Raw genomic sequence first — 21,390 nt, 5'->3', positions numbered from 1 at the left:
GGAGAAGAGGGACAAAGTAAATTGCTGTCCCTTAGTGTTCTTGATTTTATGCAAATCTCTTAAAAGTTAGGGCAAATTAGATTTGTGTAAATGAATTTGTTTCAGTGCACTAAAGGTTCCAGTCCTTAGGGACTAGTGATACTTAAAATTTTTTTTGATAGAGAATATTAATTGTTGAGAAAACTTAGCTAGACTAACTTTGGAAATACAAATAGACAGTGAATGGAGAGAGTGATAAATACATATTTGCAAACAAATAATTTTAAATATAGTCAAGTAAGGATCAAAAACATGATTTAACTTACTTCTTATCATATTAAAATTAGACATTGCACATGCTCATTTATCTACAGCAGGGTGTTCTGATCTCAGCCCTATTGACATTTGGGGCCAGATAATTGTTTGTTGTAGGGGATTGCCCTGTGCATTGCAGGATGTTAAGCATTCCTGGTTTCTACTCACTAGATACCAATATCACCCCCAAGTTATTACAATCAAAAATGTCTCCAGACACTGCCAAATGTCCCTTTGGGGAGGGGGACCAGGGCAAAATCTCTTCTGGCTGAGAACCACCAGTCAAAGGTGGTAGAAAACTGCTATGTGGATTATCAAACCCCACTTGCTAAATTTCTATTACGTGTAGTCCCTGTGTGAGGAACTTTCAGATCTGTTACCTCCTTTTTGGATTCTCTGTCAATTTCAACCTGTTAATTCTTCCCAGGCAGAGCAGGACAGTTGTTTACATGTTAAAAGCAGGCTAGATTGAATTAGTTTTCTTCGCCTCTGCACATCACCAGGTGGTAGTTCTAAGGAGCAATGAAATACCCTCAAGTTCTGGAAAGAAAAGGCAAAGGAGCAAAAAAGCAAGGGAGATGGACTGACACTCCAGCTGAATAATCATCCTGGAGATGATCAGGGCTTCACTCTTCCAATTTCCTTCTTCAGAAAACTGCAAATTGTCAAAGGGCAATGGAGTATCTTCTTTGTTTTCATTTGCCTCCCTTTCAAAAAAGAATGATCTACTCCCTCAAAATAACATAATGACAGGGAGCAAATCCTAAGGGTAACTGAGAAAACTTTCCTCATAGTATACAAATTTTATTTCTCTCCTAAAGTTTTTCCCTCCCAGGGGGTGGGGACAGTGGGGTGGAGAGAGAGTCTGTACAGAAACGCAGCCACAAGGCTGGGTTACTCAGAGGGGCTAGACTGCCCCTAAACCTGTAAAAGTCCAGAAAAGTTCTTGATTAAAGCATGCAGGAAAGAAAAAACATTAGGGTTACTAATTATAACTTTATGAAGTGTCATAGTTTAAGTGGTACCCAACACAATGAATAGGGCTTTGCTGAGGGAGGGAAGTAATGAAAGCTTTTGCAGGGAACCACAAACCTTTGTTGTGTAGTTAAAAAAACATCGTTGGTATTAAAGAGCTCAACACTGGCTGAACTGACTGGTTTTTCACTGACTTTTAAAGTAGTTTCATGGCCTTCCAGAGAGACATCGCTGGCCAGGTTGTTGGGTTAATCCACCACCTACTTTACCAATTGAAGAGCCCCAGTTGGGCCTATAATTAGTATGTGAATGATAGTTTCCAGAAATGGCCTCCTATCTTCACACAGAAACATTTCAATCCTATGCCAACACCACCATAAATTACCCATGTTCGAAAACAAACCTAGTTACGTTCTTGTTATAAGCAGTGGACCTCAACAATTTACCAGAGGGTTTGATTCTGGGTTAAATTTAACTTCTATTCTGACGAGGTTTGAAATCTTCTGGAATCATTTGCACAGATAAATTTGGATATGGCGACTGCAGAGCTGGTGGAATAATTACTCACAAAATTACTATAATCCAGTCAGTGGAATTCCAGAGCCCTTCATTAAGATGCTTTTGACACAATTGCAGGATATACTATACTATGTAATGCAACTGCATTCATTTAACTGTTTGACAATAAGTTGTTAAGAGAATTAAAAAAAAAAACCATAAAGCAAAACAAAAATTCTGACATTAGACACTTGGCTAAAAGGGTGGAATTTTCACAAATCCCTAAAGACAGGCTGAGTGGAGCTTTATCTAGAAAAATGAGTATAAGACTTTAGTATTTTTAGAATTCCAGCCATGTTTGGGGAAATAGTTGCTAAACCGTAACAGCATGCCTCCTGCAGATACTATATTTGGTCTTCAGATCCCACAAAAGGCAGAATGACCATGTGTTTTTAAATAAGTCTTTAGCTGACCAACACTTTTTTCTTAAAAGATCCATCTGTTTTGTTTCTTCTTTTCTTAAAGACCCATCTGATTTAATTCAGCTCTTGGCTTTCACAAGCAACAAAGAGTGAACAGCTTCCAGCTTTACCCAGCATGAGTCCGTCTGCTTGTAAGAGCCTTCCATTTTAGGGTAGAGGGCACCCTGTGGTAGATTTGCAGATCAGCAGCAAAGTTTTTCATTGTTATTTGTGTGGTAAATACCCAGATCTCTCAACTCACTGATTTCAGAAATCTGCATTATTTTCAAATCATTTGGTCACTGAAAAGGAAAAGGAGTTTCCAGAAGAGACCTCAGAATCAGATATTTTTTAGAATGAGGAAAAGGCCCAGAGACCCTATGATATGAGCTCAAGGTCATATAACAGCTAGCTGTAGACCCGGCCATGAAACATGACACTCCGAATATCTGATAGAACATATTTCATTATACCAATCTGCTCATTTTCTCCTTTTTGCTTTAGGTATTTTAGAATATGATTCTGAAAGGCTTGAAACTCCCCAATTAATAGCAGAGGACAAGTATGTCTTTGACCTGTATTTATATTATAACTAGCTTCCTGTCATTTTGCCTTATGTATGTTTATAAAGAGTTCTCCATCACCTGGCACCAGAACCTGAATCTTACATAGATCGTGACTGAATTTCAGGGCTGGTGAGTGTTGAAACCTCTCCTCGCAGGCAGTAACCCCACCTCTCCACAGCAGGTGTTCCCTAACTTCACTGATGTCCTTCTCTCTCTTAGCCGATGACCTTATGTCTGCTCCACACGGAAAATTTAGCCCATAGGAAAGAATCCCCTCAACTCCCCACATCCACACCTTCAATCTTATCTTCATTTGCACCCATTTTCACTTCCTTTCCTTTGTTTTGGGAGTGAGGTCTGTCTGACTCCAAAATTCATGCTCTCTTTTTTGTGGGACGTAGATCCTGCACAATCCTGTACAATTAGTATTGAGGGTCTAAATGGAAAATAAACATGAAAAGCCTCTGAAAAAATGAACATTAGAACTAAACGTGAGATGGTATCATTTTTAGAGTTTTAGGATCTAATTTCACACCCTAATAACGAGAACATTATTATATAAAATTTTCCTATAAGCCTTTCATCGTCACTAAAGGAAATAGGTGTGAATGCCTTCCTGGACATACAATGTGGTTCATCTCCGGCCCACCTCCCTTAGGGAGGACCCCTGGTCAAACACTTCCCTGAGCAATGTAATGTAATCATCAATTTAATTGTCATGGCCAAGGATGAACATCATAATACGGTCCTATTTTGACATGTGGATGGAGATATAAAACGTCAGTCCTAGCAGGAGACTTGGAGAACACAATCAATTGCAAAAAAGGCGGAATCTACGTCTTTGTCTTGACTCTCAAGGGCTCACCCCTGCTCTGGATGAATTTCTCTGGGTCAGGAGAAGACAGTGACCTTAGCTAATAGCCAAACAGGAATAATGACTTCACTCTGCTCATGTATGAGACATAGAGACAGTGTGGGTCTTATTTTCATTAACTCCCAGGGCAAAGTGGAGATCCTGACTTGAGGCAGAGCTGTGGCTAAAAGCTTGTATAATGCTAAGCCCTTTTTAGCTGTGTTACAACTTATTTAATCAACCCCTACTGATGGATAATTGGGCAGTTTCCAATTTTGCAATATTACAAATACTGCTGTGATGAATATCGGTAGATAAACCTTTGTGCATAACCACGATTATTTCCTGATGATAAATTTCCTAGAATTAGAATTATTATGTCAAAGGATATGCATGTTTGGGATGTTTCTTTTTGACACAGGTAATTGAATTGTCATCTAGTAATATTATATCAATTTACCTTCACGCTAGAGCTTATGAGAATCCTATTTCCTTGAATACTCACCTCTCCAGGGCAATGATTTATATATAATATACTTAAATATGTAATTATATATATATAAATATTTAATAAATGAAATTTAAGTATATATATAACTCCTATATTATATATACATCTATATATTTTTGGCCTAAAGTGAAAGATTTTTTAATTGATAAACTGAACAATATAGGCAGTATGAATGCAGCTATTAATACAAATATCATACTCCAGAGTATTATGTTTTAAAAATATCTTGATCCGTTTGATAGACAAATGTGCTATTTTATTACTTTTTAAATTTCTTTGATTATAAATGAAGTTGGACATGCTTGTGCATTTATTTTCCAGTCATATTTCTTTTTTTCTGATTTGCCTGTATATATTCATTGCCCACCTTCCTACTTCTTAGTTCATGTTTTGCTTATTGATATATTAAATTTAAAGCTTAAATGTATTAGGAGTTTGTCATATACGTTGCAAACTGTTTTTTCTGGCTTGACATTTGCCTTTCAGATATGTTTATTAGGCAATCTTTATTTGGAGAAAGACACTAAGGGACAACTAAATGTCTTGGTTCAGAGACTGAGATGAAATAGGCAGGCCACAAATAGTAATGCGTTTTTGAGCATTGCCTACGTTCACATGTAAGCCAAGGTTGAAGAGAAAATAGGAGCTCATGACCCTTCAGGGTGTGGTGGGAGATGCATGGGGAGGTAGCTTGTTGACCACCTGGAGAGAGACTTCTACTAGATGTAGGTACTGTAAAGACAGAGCACAGAATACCCAGAGAAAGCCACACAAGGGAGGGAGAAAAAGGTGGGGATATCTATGCAAAAGGAAATAAGGTATTCTTCTGTGGGAGAAAGTAGCGAGTCTTTACTAATATGTGAATTGTCGATTTCCAAGTAAGTGAATTCAGCTTATACCTAGAGTGTCCAGCAAATACTTACCTGGTCTATGAGCTCAGGAAACCAGAGGATCACCAGAGAATCTCAAAGTGCAAATTAGTCAGTGTTGCCTCATCCAAAAAACCCGGGAAAAGATTCCCTATAAAGGCAGCCATCGTGAGACTGTGAAATACAAGATTAGGAATCTGGAAGTGTGGAGGGAGGTAGTGTTTTTAGGTTTATAAACAATCTTTGGAATACATTTTTGCTTAATTAAGCTTACTAATAAGACTATGGGGAAAGAATGTCCCAGATATCTCCATGGTGCTGAGAGAACAAACGTGGTAATCCAGCCATATTCTATGAAATTAATTCCTTGGGAAAGTCATGAAAGAATGCACTGACATAAACACCACACTCATGTAAACTGTGTGTTAGTAACTACCAGTTGTGCTAATCAGTCTTTCCAGTCATTTCCCTATAAATTGACATGAAACACAGAAACCCAACAACAAATATCTGAAAGGAAATGAAAGAGAAGGAAAATCAGAGTATCTCAACTCTGCCTTATGCATATTTAAAGTAATTTATAATTCCTGGACTGACAGCTGACACTGAGTTTTGCTTGGAAAAACTCAACAGTAGGCTCCTTTTCCATACTTAGCTCCTCTATCCAATTTCACATTAAAATGTATTCCACTTGACAGTATAATTTTCCTGGCTCTGTGTATGGAAACACCCTAATCTGTTCTATAATGTGTTGATTATTGTGTCAGAAATTAATGATCTTGCAATTTCTGCTTTGCACTCAGCTGCCCTGCTTTAATTATGCTGGAACATTAATATCCTGGAGCAGCCATTTCCCAATGTTCTCAGACATCATGAAATGTGATAGGAAATTCACCTTTTCTCATGTATCTTATCTACACATTGGTTTTCTGATTCCTTAGTCCCTTTATAGCAGAGTGTCTTGTTATTAAATAGCCACCTATTTACAAAATCTCTCCAGAAACTTACTAGACCTGTTCTATCCAAGCGAACTGCTAAGTGTTGTCTTTAAAAATTTTAGAACCCTAGATATTTTACAACTAGTTTCATTTTCATTATTAAAGGGCAAAGTGAAAAGCAGAAATCCAAATCACAGACAAATTTCATTCACTTTTTGCTAAAATGAGAAGATTATTGCGAGAGGAAATAAAGAAATAGAGAAAGCTATCCACAAGGACTGTGCTGCACAATATTAAAAGACAGTTCCTGGCATTAAGATGTCTAAAAATATAATAAGAATTAGAAGAGACTGAGTGGACATCTTAAAACATGTTTTTATTTCATGGAGAGGTGACATGACATTCTGATTTGTGTCATTTCATGCCAGAGTCAAGACTTAAAGCCAAGTCTTCCTAGCCCTGACCTAGGATCTTTTATCATACAACCTCATCCCAACAAAACACAAATTAATGACTTATACAAGATTCAAAGAGGAAGGGGCTCTTGAGATGGACTTTGAGAGAAGGGTAGGATTTTCTCAGGTATGATGATTCCTGCAGCAAGATCAATGGGAAATATTTGCTGTTGATAAACCCTTGAGGGAGCAGTGGGGGAGGAAGGCAAGGATTTGAAGAAGGAGAAACTGCACTGGTTCCTAGACAGTAATTGAAGACACGTGTTCCAGGGAGTTTGAAGACTAAAGGAATGGGATAGGGTGGCAACTTAAATGGGTAAAAAGGTGAAAGGAAGGTTTGCTGTTCATTTGTATGACCAACATATGTTGGCAGCATGCAAAGGACTAATGGAAATTGAAAATTTATGAGAGAGGGAACAATTTATGAAATAAGGTCCCAGAGGAGGCAGGACGATGAAATCAAACATATAGATGACCGGTTGGTTTTGACTGAGAAACCAACTGTCAGATTCAAAGAGAGGCAAGTGAGGATTCAGAGAGGAACAGAATTGAAGGGGCTTGTGTTCAATGCCTTCATTCTTTTGGCAGTTGAACCCATGAGGTCACATCCTAAGAATGAGGCAGGTAGGATCGAGTTGGAAACTTGCGAGTGAAAATGGATCTGAATATCTGGGGTGGGGAACGAGCGTGGAAGTCAGTGAGAGATGATCTGAATAAAAGGCTTTCCCAGCAGCATGGATCCCAGCAGCCTGGAGGGGACAGTGGCGATTAATCTCATTTTCTCCAGCTGTGCTGAGAAGCTTAGGGAAAAGAAGATGAAAATACCTGCTGAGGGTTCCCAGGGGTTAAGAGGACCAAGGTAGGAGAAGCCAGAAGGACCTGTGGGTGGGGAGACTATGATGTGGAAGTGGGTGCTCTATGGACCACAGCACAGAATGGAGGCTGGAGAAGCTGTGTTGGGGGACAGGAAAGGGATCAGGAAAATCAAGAGAGCTGGGAAAACCTCATATCAGTCTTTGGGAATAGGGAAATGGTGCGATGTAAGTTGTTCCAAAGAAAAGAGTTACAGCTTTTGGTTTTAATAAATATCATCATAAAAAGCCCCAAACCAGACTTGGCATATATGTGTTTATGTGCATCCTTATATCCACTCCAGCAGGATGTTCCTGCTTTTAAGTGTTCACATTCAAATTCCTTGCAGGACCAATTGCACAGGTGCTACGTTATAAGAGATTATGGTTTATATGATTCAAAGGCAGAAACAGTTCACCTTCCTTCTTCCTTTGATGTATTTACATTGTTCTTCCTTGCCATCAACACATATTCATTGAGAGTTCGGTTCTCTTTCCAACTATTTATTGAGTACCCACTCTGTTCCAGAAATTGTGTTCACATAAGAAATAAAAAATAAATAAGATATGGATCTCTGTTCTCCAGAAGCTTACAGTCTGATGTAAGCTAATGTAGGTAGGCAGGTAAATGGACAATTTCCATACAATACATAATGCTATGATAGTAGTATGATGCACAACACAAGGGTTCTATGTCAAGTACTCTGAGGAAACTGCCACCTTACACAAGGTTGAACAGGATTCCTTAATGTAGAACTTACCAGAGTTTCTAACATGTTACTGTGCAGGGTGAATCTTCATGTGTGTATGTGGAAGTAGAGATCTAGCGTACAAAACTTCCCCAACTCATTTGACCACAGAACCCCTTTTCAATGGAATAACTCAAGGGATTTGTACTCCACGGGACATACTCTGAGAAGTGCTGACATAAGGTTCTTGCCTGGTCAAAAAAAATGTATTTATATCTTTTTCAGACTGGCCAGATGGGGGTTTTCTCCATCTCCATAAATGACTTTTGAAGTTTGTTCTTTAATCTTACAACAGAATAAAGATGCAGACTTAGAAGGGTTTACCATGCAGACTTTAATGACTGCTGAGCTGATCATTAAGCCAGACCCAGATGAAAGAGAATGCCTGGTCATGCTCTCATTTATGGGACATTTAACATTTTTTCCAAAAGAAATATTTGATGAACATGATATTGAGTTCCTCCCAGTGCCTCTAATTAACAGACCACTTAATGGTCTTTGTTACAGGGAAAACTTGCTTCAAGTCAAAAGATATTGCAGGACCTGATATAGGTGCTATAGTGACCAAGCGTAATGTCAGCCCAAGGATTTGAACATAAGAGATATGGGAACATATGTATATGTATAACTGATTCACTTTGTTATAAAGCAGAAACTAACACAGCATTGTAAAGCAATTATACTCCAATAAAGATGTTAAAAAAAAAATTCAGGGACCAAAAGCATGTTTACACTAGGCTCAAACATTTTTTTCATACATTAAAAGAACATCAAGCCATCCAAAAAAAAAAAAAAAAAAAAGGCTAATGTTTGCGCTTCATCATTACAGACTTTCTGACAGCGACTCTTTAGTCTCTCCTGACATTTAGCTTTCAAGAAAAGCACTTTGGAGTGAATTGTTCCCTCTCCGCATTACCATCTCTAGTGTGTGAAAGTCTCAAGGTAACTCTTGATTACCTGCTCTCTATTTAGTAACATGCTGAGGAAAAACAGATCAAGAAAACCATTTCATGATTCATGCCCTTACAAAATGTTTCTAAAACGTTAACAAATATATTGTCAGCAGTTCATGACTGTGTAAGTGCAGTAGTCTACTACTATTAAAGATTTAACTCCGACCTGATTTTAATTTAAAGAATACTTCACAGCAAAAGTTCAGGTACAGAATTACCCAGGTACTGAAGAGATGTCACCTATGAAACCTTATAAGGATCAGGACCTAGGAAAAAGTTCTTTAGTCTCTTTGTCATTCTCTCTTTTCTCTCTCTTGCTCTTGCTTTCTCTCTCCAGCTACATTAATGTCAGCTATGTGCCAGGTACGATGCTAAGGGTTTTACATGATGCACCGTAATCCTATGAGGCACGTACTACTAATACACTCATTTTGCAGATGAAGAAAAGCAAGGCTCAGCAATATTCACATAACTAGCCCCAATTATAAAGGCGTAAGCGCCAGAGAGCCCACAGCCAAGCCTCTTGACCATTATGCTGTACTTCCCTCTACCCCACAGATCTCCTTTGTCTGTGCTGAACCACCTTGAATTTTGACCCCTCCTAGGAGCCAAAGTGATTTCTAAAATAGAACAACAGAGAGTTAATAATGAAGCCCTAGAGATTTTTTGAAGTCTTGAGTTAGGGCTGGCTTCCCCTTCTTATCTGACCCTACACTTTCCACATTAGCCAGGAGAGGGCTGGGGTGGGGGCATTAAGGTATGGTATAAAAAGCATGGATTCTGGATTGAATAAGACTTGGATTTACCTCTCTGCTCTGCCTCTTAATAGCTGTGTGCTGTTGAACAACGTCCTTAATGTTCTGCACAAGCTTTCTTCGTCTGTTAAATAGGGCTATACAGCTTTCCTTCCTAGCGTGCTGCAGCATCAAATGAAGTAATGCATGTCGAGTGCTTAGCACAGTGTCTGGCACGTGGAAAGTGTTCAATAAAAGTTCCTGTTGCTGTTGGCAGCTGTGACATTACACAGCCATCCGTATGGCTATTTTGTTAGAATGGTCTCTGGGAAATTCTTACCATTGCTATCATTCCTTAAGTAGAAATATATATTATAGTTTCCATCAAACATTAGACTGTATAGGGGAGAGAGCAGGGACTTGTTAATCGAATCAGCCCATTGTCCTTAAAATGGTCTGGGTAAGAACTAATATGGAAATAAAGGTAAAGAAACATCCAGAGTGGGAGGTACCTGGGAAGGCACAGGTGAGCTAGTGTGCAGGGATTAGGATTGAGGCAGGAGAAACAAAGGGAAAGAGGCCGACAGTTTTGACTTTACAGTTCTGTCCAGGCTGCCCGTCACTCCACTCAGCTCTGATCTCACATGACAACTCACTGAGAGGTGAAAATAATGTTCATGAAAGCAGGCTATACTAAGAAGCAATGTGAAGGGAAGAGATTATTGTTATTATTTTGTGCAGCACAGATACTCAAACGTATCTACCAAACATCTCCACCAGTGAAACTCACACGGGGATTAGGGTTAGGCCAGGTGTAGTCAAGATTCAAATACAAGGCTCCCAGCCAGGGAACAGGTGTGAAAAGGCAGCCATTTACTCTCGTTGAGTTGGGCCTTGACCACTCACACCTGACCGGCTTTAGGAATGGCGTGGCGAGGACGCAAAGCAGAGACAGGGAAGGGTCTTCCCCACAACAGTGACGCACATTCAGTGAGCTCTGAGTTTAGGCATTCATTGCTAGTAGAACATGACCTTGGGTTAGTCTAACTGTATTCTAGAATGCCAAGAGCACTAAAAGGAGATACTTTACCTCCCTTACGGGAATGCTGTGAGAACGAAATAAAATAACAGATGGTGCCTATGCCCCAAGACATATTGGGAGCCTCACTTTTTCCAGCTGCACAAGAACAGGCTTTCCCCAAGACTGGATGGAAACCTTGAGCACCCAAAGATACCTGCGGCAAAGGGCAGGCTTCAGAGAGTCTATAGACCGCGGTTCAAACCCCAGCTCTGCCACTTACCATCCTTAGAAAGTCCACTCTTTCATTCTTTTACTTATTCCTTTTCATTGTTATATTTTTATGGGAAAAGAGAAATGGACAGTGAACAAGTAGACAAACAAATCAGAAAATTTCATATTGAGGTAAATGCTATGCACAAAATAAAATAGGAAATATCATGGGGAATAACTTGGGGATGGGAAAAGCAGTTACAGACTGGGTGGTCAGGGAAGTTCCTTTCTAAGAGGAGACATTTGACTGGGACAGTAGAATGGGAACCGGGCTTGACATAGGATAGATGGGGGCAGGGCATCGCAGGCAGAGGGGACTGCAAGTGCAATGGCCCTGGTGAAGGAAAGGCCTTGGGACTCAGGGGACAGAGAGAAGGCCGGCGGGACTATGGGGACTGTGTGACTATGTGATCATGGGCAGAGTGAAGGGAGACGAAGTCGGTGAAGGAGGCGGGGACCAGATTGTGCATGGCCTCATAAGCCACAGGAGGGAATGGAGCTTAATCTAAAGACAATAGGACAGTTTCATGTGGGAGAGTGGCCTGATCCTATTTCTGTTTCAAGATGATGATTCTCGTGGCTGCATGAGAGCGTAGAGAGAGCAAGGTGGAAGCAGAAAAACCAGATAGAAAGATACGAAGCAGTTTAGGTGGCTGGGGAGACACAAGTGGGCATATTCGAGATGTAGTTTTGAGGTATAACCGTTAAGGATTTTGTCTGGAATTTGAGGGATAGTGGCAATGCGACAGCAAGAATAGGACTATTTTAACTTTTTGAAACTTCAGTTTCTTCAACTGTAAACTTATAAACATGCAGCATGGTGGGTATAGTTAACAACACTGTACTGTGTATTTGAAAGTTGCTCAGGGAGAAGATCTTAAAAGTGCTCATCACAAGAAACAAAATTTGTAACTGTGTGAGGTGACAGATGTAAAGTAAACATTGTGGTGATCATTTCACAGTATATACATATACCAAATCATTATGTTGTACATCTCAAACTAATATGTCAATTATACCTCAATTAAGGAAAGAAACTAAGATTGCAAAGCCATTTCAGTAGTAGAGTGGAGATTTGAAGCCAGAGAGACTCCTGTCTCATTATCCCTAATCGCTGTGCTATCCTGTCTCCAAGACGACGCAGGAGAGGCCTAGGAGGCCCAGGGCACCCTAACCTATTCTGGGCAGTGAGCCAGAGGAGGGGTGTCTGTGGAAGGGACATTCAGCGGTGACTGAATTAACAAGAGTCTAGGCAGAGGAGATGTGTGCAAGGGCTCAAAGTGGGAGAGGGCAGCATGTTCCAGGAACTGAGTGCAATGGGATTAGAATGCAGGGAGAAGTGGCTAAGCTGGGGAGGGGATCGTGTCAGAGCATGAGAGCCTTTTCCCTCAGAGCAACGGGAAGCCAGGGGGTCACTGCACGGGAGGCTTCCTCATCATCACTCTGCCTCTGGGCAGAGCGCAGATTGGAGGTGGCAGGCATGGACTGCAGGTGGGGTTGGCTCTTAATTTCAATTTTCAGAATCAGCTTAGAGAGCAACAGTTCTCATCTGAGAATGGCACGCACCTCTGGGGCCATTTGGAAATGTGTGAAAATAATTTGGGTTGTTGCTGTCACTGCAGATGTCAAAACCCCAACCGTGTGAGGCATGGCCCCTCACAAAGGCAGAACTGTCCTCTTCTAAACGCCAAGGGGGCCCATACTGGGAAATCCTGCCATTGGCAAGGCACTGAAGGCTTCACTGGAGGAATATAAATGTTTTCAGCCATGACCGTGTAAAACCAATTGTACAGCTGAGAGAATTGAGGGGTGAAGCAGGCAAGCAAGGTGAGGGGAAATAGAGGGGTGAAAATGCACTCACTGCACATAGTGGGATGTCAAGGGACACTACCTGAAGTTTATGGAACCAAAAATAGATGGCTAGGTGTATTAAAGTTACAAAGGGAACCAAGAGAAAAGTTAAAAATATAACTAAAAATCGTGAGGAGGAGAGAGAAAACAAAAGGAAATAGCGTAAATAAGCTAAATTTCTTATCTTTCATAGCAGGGAGTCAGCAGATACTGCTAAGGTTAGTGAAGCAAGCAATGAGGTGGAAATAGAATATTTAGAATTATAGAGGAAGGTATCAGAAAATCAGGAAAAACCCTTTAGAAAAAGAAGTAGAAGTGGAGCTTGAGTTCAGGGGTGCTTAAGGGAAACTCTGGCTTCTCATCTTGTCCCTTCTCTGAGATACTGTTTGTATGTTTGTTTCCACCTGTATGTGTTCCATAAGTCAGTGAACTTTAGTTTCCTGCCTTACTCAATGCTGCCTCTATGGATGTCAAATGGTTCTCTCACTCTCTGAGCTGGTTCTGTTTAGAAGGGACCTGCCAAAAACTACTGGCCACCTTCAGATACGTGTCCAGAGTTTCCTGGCATTGAACTGTACCTACCGTCTCCTCACCTGCACTGGGGCCAAATCCCTGAATAGGCTATAAGAACTTCTCTGCCCCCACTGGGTCTAGAGTCAGTTTTCCTGAAGTGGCTGGGGAGGGTCTCTGTGGTCGCTGGGAGGGCTGGAAGTCAGCCAAAGAAGAAAGGGCAAATTCTCTGGGGCACCCTTATTTGCTGGGGGGCTTGCTCCCATTCCATGGAAGTCAGGTAAGAGCAGAGACTCACTCTGACAAGCCGGAAGACTACTAACACCCATGTTTTGTGAGTAGCGGATGGGGGGAGGGTTGGAGGCAGAGAGGGAGGGCTAAGCGTTCAGGAGAAGGGAGGAGTGGGGTGAGGCATGAGCAGGAGTTAGAATCCAGCATGGCCTGAACGTTAACGCTCCGAACACCAGCTCAGCTGGGCCTCTATTAATCACTGTTTTTTATATGTCCAATTGGTAGAACTACTCCTCTACTTTTCTATATAGCCCTTCCGTGAGACAGTGAGATTGTACTGTTGGTAGTTATTTTACGTATCTGTATCTTAATGTTCTATCATCTGTGATCTCATTCTCAGAAGTAGGAGCTGAGCCTCATTCATCTTTATATGCCCTGCACTGAGCATATACCTAATAAATTATAGTTGAATTAAGGAATAAATAAATGAATGAATAAAGTCAAATAAATGAATAAAATGTTTATTATGTTCTCCTTTTTTTAAAACGTTAGCAACAGAGGGTGTGGAGTACAACAAAAATTCTCTTATTTTCTGGTGCATCCCTGATTATGTGGGTCTGGTGCATGTTTGCTGTGTGTGTGTGTGTGTTGCCATAACTACTTGAGAGAGTTAAATAAATGGTAATGGGGAAAGAATGTAAGCCTTTGGGATCCCTAAGAGGTGCAGGGAAGGACTAAGAGATCAAAGAGGAAATGCAAAAATGCTGCAAATGTGAGATGACATTTATAGAAAGATAGTCTCATTCAGGAAATGTTTGGAACTGGCTAGGAAATAGGCTTAAAAAACATAAGCCTAGGCTAGGAGTTGGAACTTGGCACCAGAAACATCAATTTGTTTCCTCTGTTGCTCAGGGAGATGAGCCAAATAGCTCAGTTTAGTCAGGTGACCAAAATATGATGGGATTAAGAAGGGGATGCCTACAACAACCTATTTAGTCAGCATGAAAACAATACCATCAGTGCTTATAAGATTGTGATAAAACTTGTGTGCTTATATTCTGCTACAGGTATCATAAATTGGTTTGACCCTTTTAGAAATCAGTAAGTCAAGGAGGTTGCCATGTCATTATAATCATAATTTCTTCTTGCCTAGCAATGAAAAAGAACTTTGTAAATATTTTCAAAGATCTTTGATTAATCATTGTAAAGATTTAATCATGCTTTGGTGGGTATTCCAATGAACTAAGAGTAACCAAGCAACATTATGATGGGAATGGTGTACAAAATTTAACAGGAAGTTATAGACAAAGCTATGGTTCTGTCCAGACGGTTATAGCTAAGAGAAGTTTGGGCCATTAATGTTTATGAAGAAGGTTCTACAGCTCTGCTAGGCATGTATCTTCCCCTGGGGAGCCTGGACTTTGGGTAATTCCTAGTTAATGAATATGATCAACTGACCCATCCATTCTTCAGTGATATCTATTGAGCGCCCATTGTGTGAGCCATCTGTTTGTAGGAAGGGACCTTCTTTTAGCTTCTGTTTTGCACAGAGGGTACATGAGAGAGATCTTCTGACCAACTGACAGATGAAACAAAATGGATTTTCCCATTCTAATTTCATCTGGGTTAGTTGACAGAATTTATTGCACCTGTAAAGCTTAAGTTTAAGTTTATGAGTTGTAAAATTCAGGAGATCACAGTTTTCTTTTGTATTTTCCCCACAATGAAGATCTCTGTTTTCTTATTGCTATCAAATACTCTGCTGATGGTTCCATTATTTAAATTCTCTCTGTCTGCGTTGGCTCTCATATTTTACTGAGTTTCCCCATCCTGTGTTCAGCTAGAGGTTTAGGTTGTTGACCGTAAAGCCTCAATGTAGAACCAGGCTCACTGATTTCACATTTTGAAAGTACTAGCATGTGTGTTGTGTGTGTGTGTGCGCACGCGCGTGTGCGTGTGCATGTGTGTGTGTGTGTGTGAATTGTGGCTTCGAACTAAAGTATAGCTGTTGAACTTGGATTATTCACATATTCTCTGTCTTTGGACTATCCTCAAGGAATCTACGGACTAAACAAGCAAACTCCCTAGGTGACCATGACTCTGAGAGACAGAAAACTGAAAAGAACTGAAGGATATAACTCGCGCATGGCTGTGGACAGGGTGTGGGAATGGGGCTCTCAGCTTGAACAGAAGAAAAACAACGCATCACCAGCTGAAAATAATTAAACAGAAATTCACTAACCCAGTTTAGCAACTGAAAATTGCAGAAAGGTTCTACTGTACCTTGGTAGGCATGGGCTTCTTAAAGGTGATTTCAGCTTGCATCCAAACACCCCTTGGGGACTCCAGCACAGACCAGATCTTGTCTTGAACCATGTGGCTCTCTTCAAAGATATAAACTGCTAGGGTGTCACTCATTTTTAAAAACCCATAGATTGCATAGTAAAAACGCAAACAATACTGCAAGTTTCCTGGCAGGGAGGGACCGTAGAGCCTTCCAATGTAGCCAGGCTGAGATGTAAACTTTGTGTTGGCCATCAAGAAATACCCTGCAAATAGGACAAAACATTCAGTGCATCAGCAATGAAAAACCTAAATAATTCAGCCCAGATTATCAAGTGGGAAAATTTGGTTCAAGCAGTGGAGTTTGCCAACAGAGACTATTTCTACAGGCTTTAAATGATAGAAAGCATTTAAAATATTGAAAATATCTGTGTGATTCTATTGCTAATAAACCTTCTCCATTTTTTTTTTTTTTTTTTTTTTTTTTGCTGTACGCAGGCCTCTCACTGTTGTGGCCTCTCCCGTTGTGGAGCACAGGCTCCAGACGCGCAGGCTCAGCGGCCATAGCTCACAGGCCCAGCCGCTCCGCGTCATGTGGGATCTTTCCGGACCAGGGCACGAACCCATGTACCCTGCATCGGCAGGTGGACTCTCAACCACTGTGCCACCAGGGAAGCCCAAACCTTCTCCATTTTTAAGTAAACCTGTACAGATTTCCCACTGCATATGTCCAGATTCTAGTCATCAATCAGGATTTATATTTCTTTTTTTTTGGCCATGCCGTGGCTTGCAGGATCTTAGTTCCCCGACCAGAGATTGAACCCCAGCCCTCAGCAGTAAAAACATGGAACCCTAACCACTGGACTGCCAGGGAATTCCTAGGATTTACACTTTTCATGAAACAAAAAGGATGAAATCGTCTTGGGGTTCCCCACTTTTTGGACAACCAACTGACAACTAGACTGAGTAGTACTGAGTCATAGAGAACACAAGGCCCAGAGCAGATTTTCCGTCTTACCCCTGCAGTGACCAGTGGAGGGAGAGAGGTTACAGGGCCTGGCAGTCCTTGGGGGGGTGATGGGTGGAGGGTGGTTTGTGTATCTGGGCAGAGCTTACTCTCTTGTTCATATGTTAAGCCTGCTCCGAAAAAGCAGGTTTTAAATCAGATAGACCCTCCCAGGTGCTGAAGATCTGATCTTCCCCAATTTCTCCTAAATAACATGAAAAAATAAGATCAAGAACCTCCCCTCCCACATGCTCCACCAACCCCATGGTAAACTTAAAACAGTTTACCATGTTAAATTACGTGTCCTACAAAGCTGGGGCAGAAAGAAAAAGAATAATACCTTACTCTTTTTCCTTTCCCGTTTTTGATCCTCCTTCATCAGTTTTCTTCTGGGTGCCTCATTCTTTGCTATACAGTTTAGTTTTATTTAATCCGGCAAAAGATTCTTTGGTTATTTCATGAGTTGTGTTATGGACTGAATTATGTCCCCCAAAATTCATATGTTAAAGCTCTAACCCCCAATGTGACTGTATTTGGAGACGGGGCCTTTAAGGAGGCAGTTAAGGTTAAATGAGGTGACAAGGGTGAAGCTTTAACTCCCATGTGACTGGTGTCATAAGAAGAAGAGACAGCAGAGATCCCTCTCTTTCTCTCTCTCTCTCCATGTGTACACACATAGGAAAGGCCATGTGAAGACACAATGAGAAGGTGCTTTGGAAAAGGCAGGAAGAGAGATCTCACCAGAAACCAACCCCAATGGTGCCTTGATTTGGGGACTTCTAGCCTCCAGAACTGTGAGAAAATAAATTTCTGTTGTTTAAGTCCGCCAGTCTATGGTATTTGTTATGGCAGCTCAAGCAGACTAACACAGGTGGCCAATACAACAGCCAGAGCAATCTTTTTTTAAACCTAAATTTAATCCCTCTCTTCTCTACTTAGACTCTTTCAATGGCTTCTCATTTCCTTTGTAGTAAAATTCCAGTTGCTTACTCTGGCCTGCCACGCCCAAGATCTTCCTCTCTACCTTCATTTTCCTTCACTCTCCTCCCCACGGTGCAGCCACTCTAATCTTCTAATTCCTGGGAGCATCCAGTTCTTTCCAAACTCAAAGCCCTCACAGATGCTGATTCCTCTGCCTGGGCTGCTCCTGCTTCCACACATAAAAGCCACAAAGATAAACTCCCCACCCAAAATGTGGTTCCTTATTCTCTCTCAGAGGTCACTCTTTGTGTCTCTCAGCACACTCCACAACTGGTAATCTTGAGTCTATTTGCGTATATGTTTGTTTAGGGTTTCTCTTGCCCATTGAAATGACGGTCAGCCAGCAAGGGTGGGATACATACCTGATTTGTTCACTATTGTATCCCCCAGGGGTTAGGCTGGCCAGGGTCAGAATAGGTTTTTATTCTGTAATTCTACAAGTTAGCCAACCCTTAAGCAAAGAATACAAAATTACAAGTATGAAATTGCAAGGGCCCCTCGAAAGTGAGGGGCCCTGAAACAAGCTTCATCAGCTTTCTGGTAAGTCACCCCCGTGCCCAGTATATAAATAATTGTTGAATAAATGAATTAGACACGAACCCCTTGAGAATAAGCTCTTTCCACCAGTCTCTACTGGAGTGGGCTTCACAAGGGCTCCCTTTAATGAGATAGGTAATCCTTACATAAGGGGAGCTCAAACTGATTTCTAAGAGTTCCGTGTAGGTCCATCCAAAATTGTCCAACAGCTGTGATGCTTTCATGCCCCACTATATATTATTTATTGCAATAAAACACACATAACATAAAATTTACCATTTTAACCATTTAAAGCATACAATTCAGTGGCATTTAGTACTTTCACAATGCTGCACAGCCACCACTATCTACTTCCAGAATATTTTCATCACCTCAAAGGGAAACGCTATACCCATTAAACAGTCACTTCCCATCCCCCTCCCCAGCTCCTGGCAACCACTAATCTGCTTTCTGTTTCTATGGCTTTGCCTCTTCTGGATGTTTCATATAATTGGAATCTAATAGCTTTTTAAAGGTACTTCTCCATCTAAAGTGAAGAGCAAGATAATTTCCAAAGGTTTGACTATTTAATAAACTGGTAAATACTCCTGCTAGCACAGCAGCTTGAATTCCAGTTTTGAAAAATGGCCAGACACAAGGTTACCTATTGTCTTTGCTTCTTCACAGCTACTCCCACACCCACCTCCCTTTTTCAAGCTGGTGTCCTGGTGAGAACGGCTGGCGAATGGAGATGAATACTACCCGCTCCCAACCCCCAACATGACATCCCACACAACAGACTCTGATTTACCTAAGCCTGAAGTGTGGTCTCCCGCCCGATGCATGTTTGGTTTTACTTTCACTCGGGTCCAGCCTGGACCTTCTTTGTCTTGGTAAAAGTGGCAGAGATCTTCCTCAAAATTGCAGCTTGCTTCTACGGCACTAAAAGGACGCTCTGAGCAAAGGAGAATCAAAGTTAAAGTGAGCCAAACCCAAGGATCTCAAAGGACTACATTAACTGATTGACAAATATGTACACATTTGTACCAGGGGAGCTCAGAGAAGTAACACACAACAAAAATATTTTTACCCTAGTGGCATGCTGACAGGTTAGCATCAAATCCACTTTTCAGCATGACAGTAAAATTGTTCTTTTCCTCCCTAAACGGATGGAAAGAAGGAGCTCTGTTCACATTCTCTACAAAAATGAAGTACCAGACTTCAAAAGAAATTTCCTTTCTTGATTAAAGACTGAAAGCATTTATTCACATACTTCTTCACAATTTGAAATTCATTAACACAAAATTAAAAATACAGAGAAAAAGTAAGGATTTTATAGACTTCTTAATTTCTTTCTGACAGATATTTCAGAAATAATATTTTCTAGAAATAGTTTTCCTTTGTTGATCAATCTCTGTGTCAGAAGCACAGCCACTGTCCATTTATAATTGACATTAGTAGTAACATCTGATCTGCTGGAAGAGGATCATTACTCAGTATAAATCACACTGCTCAAACAGTCACACCAATTCTGTCACCCGTTCTGATATTATTTTGGCTTTTGCTGAGTTCTGGTGTCACTTACTCTGGTCTATAAACATCACCTCATCCCAGATTGCCTGGAGGAAAGGGAACATAAAAGATTTCTGCTCTTTCAAGAATGATGTGGTCCTAGCAACAAGTAACTGTAAACATCACTGTTCAGATTGCCCTCTGTGTCCAGAGGAGACGTGACTGCAGCGGGTTGGGACACATTCAGTGCAGCCAAGTGTAATCTTGTTCTGCACACTGACATACACTGGTCTAACCTTTTAGGGCCAGAGACAGCACTATTTTGAATAAGCAGAAAATCACTTTTAGAGAAACACTTGAGTTCTAGGTGCAGAGATGTGATGAAACAAAAAGCTGTTTAGGGACAGAGACTCAATTTGTTAATTTTCAAAGTAAGAAAACATTCCAGTGGGCTGAGGAGTCGGCCTGGATAAAGGGGATGAGAGACACATGACAACCAAATGCTACAAGGGGTCTAAGATTCCATCTTGGTCCAGAAAAACAAATACCTATAGAAGACTTTATTGGCGCAATTGGTGAAATTAGTATATGGACTATAGGTTAATTGATAATATTGTATCAGTGTTAAGTTTCCTGAACTTTATAATTATTCCATAGCATGTTGGAGGATGTCTTTGGTTTTAGAAAATACCCACTGACGTATTTAGTGGTGAAAGGACATAATATCTGTAACCTACCCTTTTTTTTTTTTTTTTGCGGTACGCGGGCCTCTCACTGCTTTGGCCTCTCCCGCTGCGGAGCACAGGCTCCGGATGCGCAGGCTCAGTGGCCATGGCTCACGGGCCCAGCCGCTCCGCGGCATGTGGGATCTTCCCGGACAGGGGCACGAACCCACATCCCCGGGATCGGCAGGCGGACTCTCAACCACTGCGCCACCAGGGAAGCCCTGCAACCTACTCTTAAATGGTTAATAAAACAAACGTGGCAAAATGTTAAACGTTTGTAGGCCTGGGTAGAGAGTATACGGGAGTTTTTTAACATATTCTTGCAAATTTTGTCTGAGTTTAAAATGATACTGAAGAGTTTTAAAATGCTAAATTAAAAAGAAAAGTGACTAGCACCACGTTACAAAGAGAGAACAGAAAGAAAATGCTCCTATAGCAAGTGTACAAGGAGAGGACCCTGATGAGCCAGATAGGAAAGGAAGAGAATTCTCAGTGCTCTGAGACTGGTGGGTTAACCCACACACTGCTCTGTCTGACTCTGTCAGCATCATGGTAACTCTTTAAGCTGCGAAGATAAAGTCATGAAGGTATTCATTTGAAAATGAATATAACGTCATACAAACAAGGATCCTTTGACATCCCCCCGTGGAGATCTGAGCCCATGGGAAACCCCACTATGGTCTCCAGTCTTGGTCACCCCTCTGCCACCTGGTAATGAAAAAGCAGCTGGGAATTCAGATCTACAGCTGGCCATCCAGCTCAGAAAATGGTGTGGCA

The 21,390-nt window shown here is 41.0% G+C and overlaps 1 protein-coding gene across 4 annotated transcripts in view; it reads right to left on the bottom strand.

The window, feature by feature from the left end:
• MAMDC2 (MAM domain containing 2) overlaps positions 1-21,390 on the bottom strand; it is a 168,420-nt gene that overhangs the window by 39,874 nt on the left and 107,156 nt on the right. For all 4 annotated transcript variants that reach the window (XM_049710931.1, XM_004276410.3, XM_049710932.1 and 1 more), the window contains exons 9-10: positions 19,188-19,331; positions 15,874-16,139 (exon numbers count right to left, since the gene is read on the bottom strand). In XM_049710931.1, the coding sequence (XP_049566888.1) occupies positions 15,874-16,139; positions 19,188-19,331 (410 nt within the window). The remainder of the gene's footprint in view (positions 1-15,873; positions 16,140-19,187; positions 19,332-21,390) is intronic.

This window comes from Orcinus orca, chromosome 6, assembly GCF_937001465.1.
Source record: "Orcinus orca chromosome 6, mOrcOrc1.1, whole genome shotgun sequence".
Classification (NCBI taxonomy): domain Eukaryota; kingdom Metazoa; phylum Chordata; class Mammalia; order Artiodactyla; family Delphinidae; genus Orcinus; species Orcinus orca.
The sequence above is the reverse complement of the archived record's forward strand: the minus strand, read 5'-3'. Positions and strand labels throughout refer to the sequence as shown.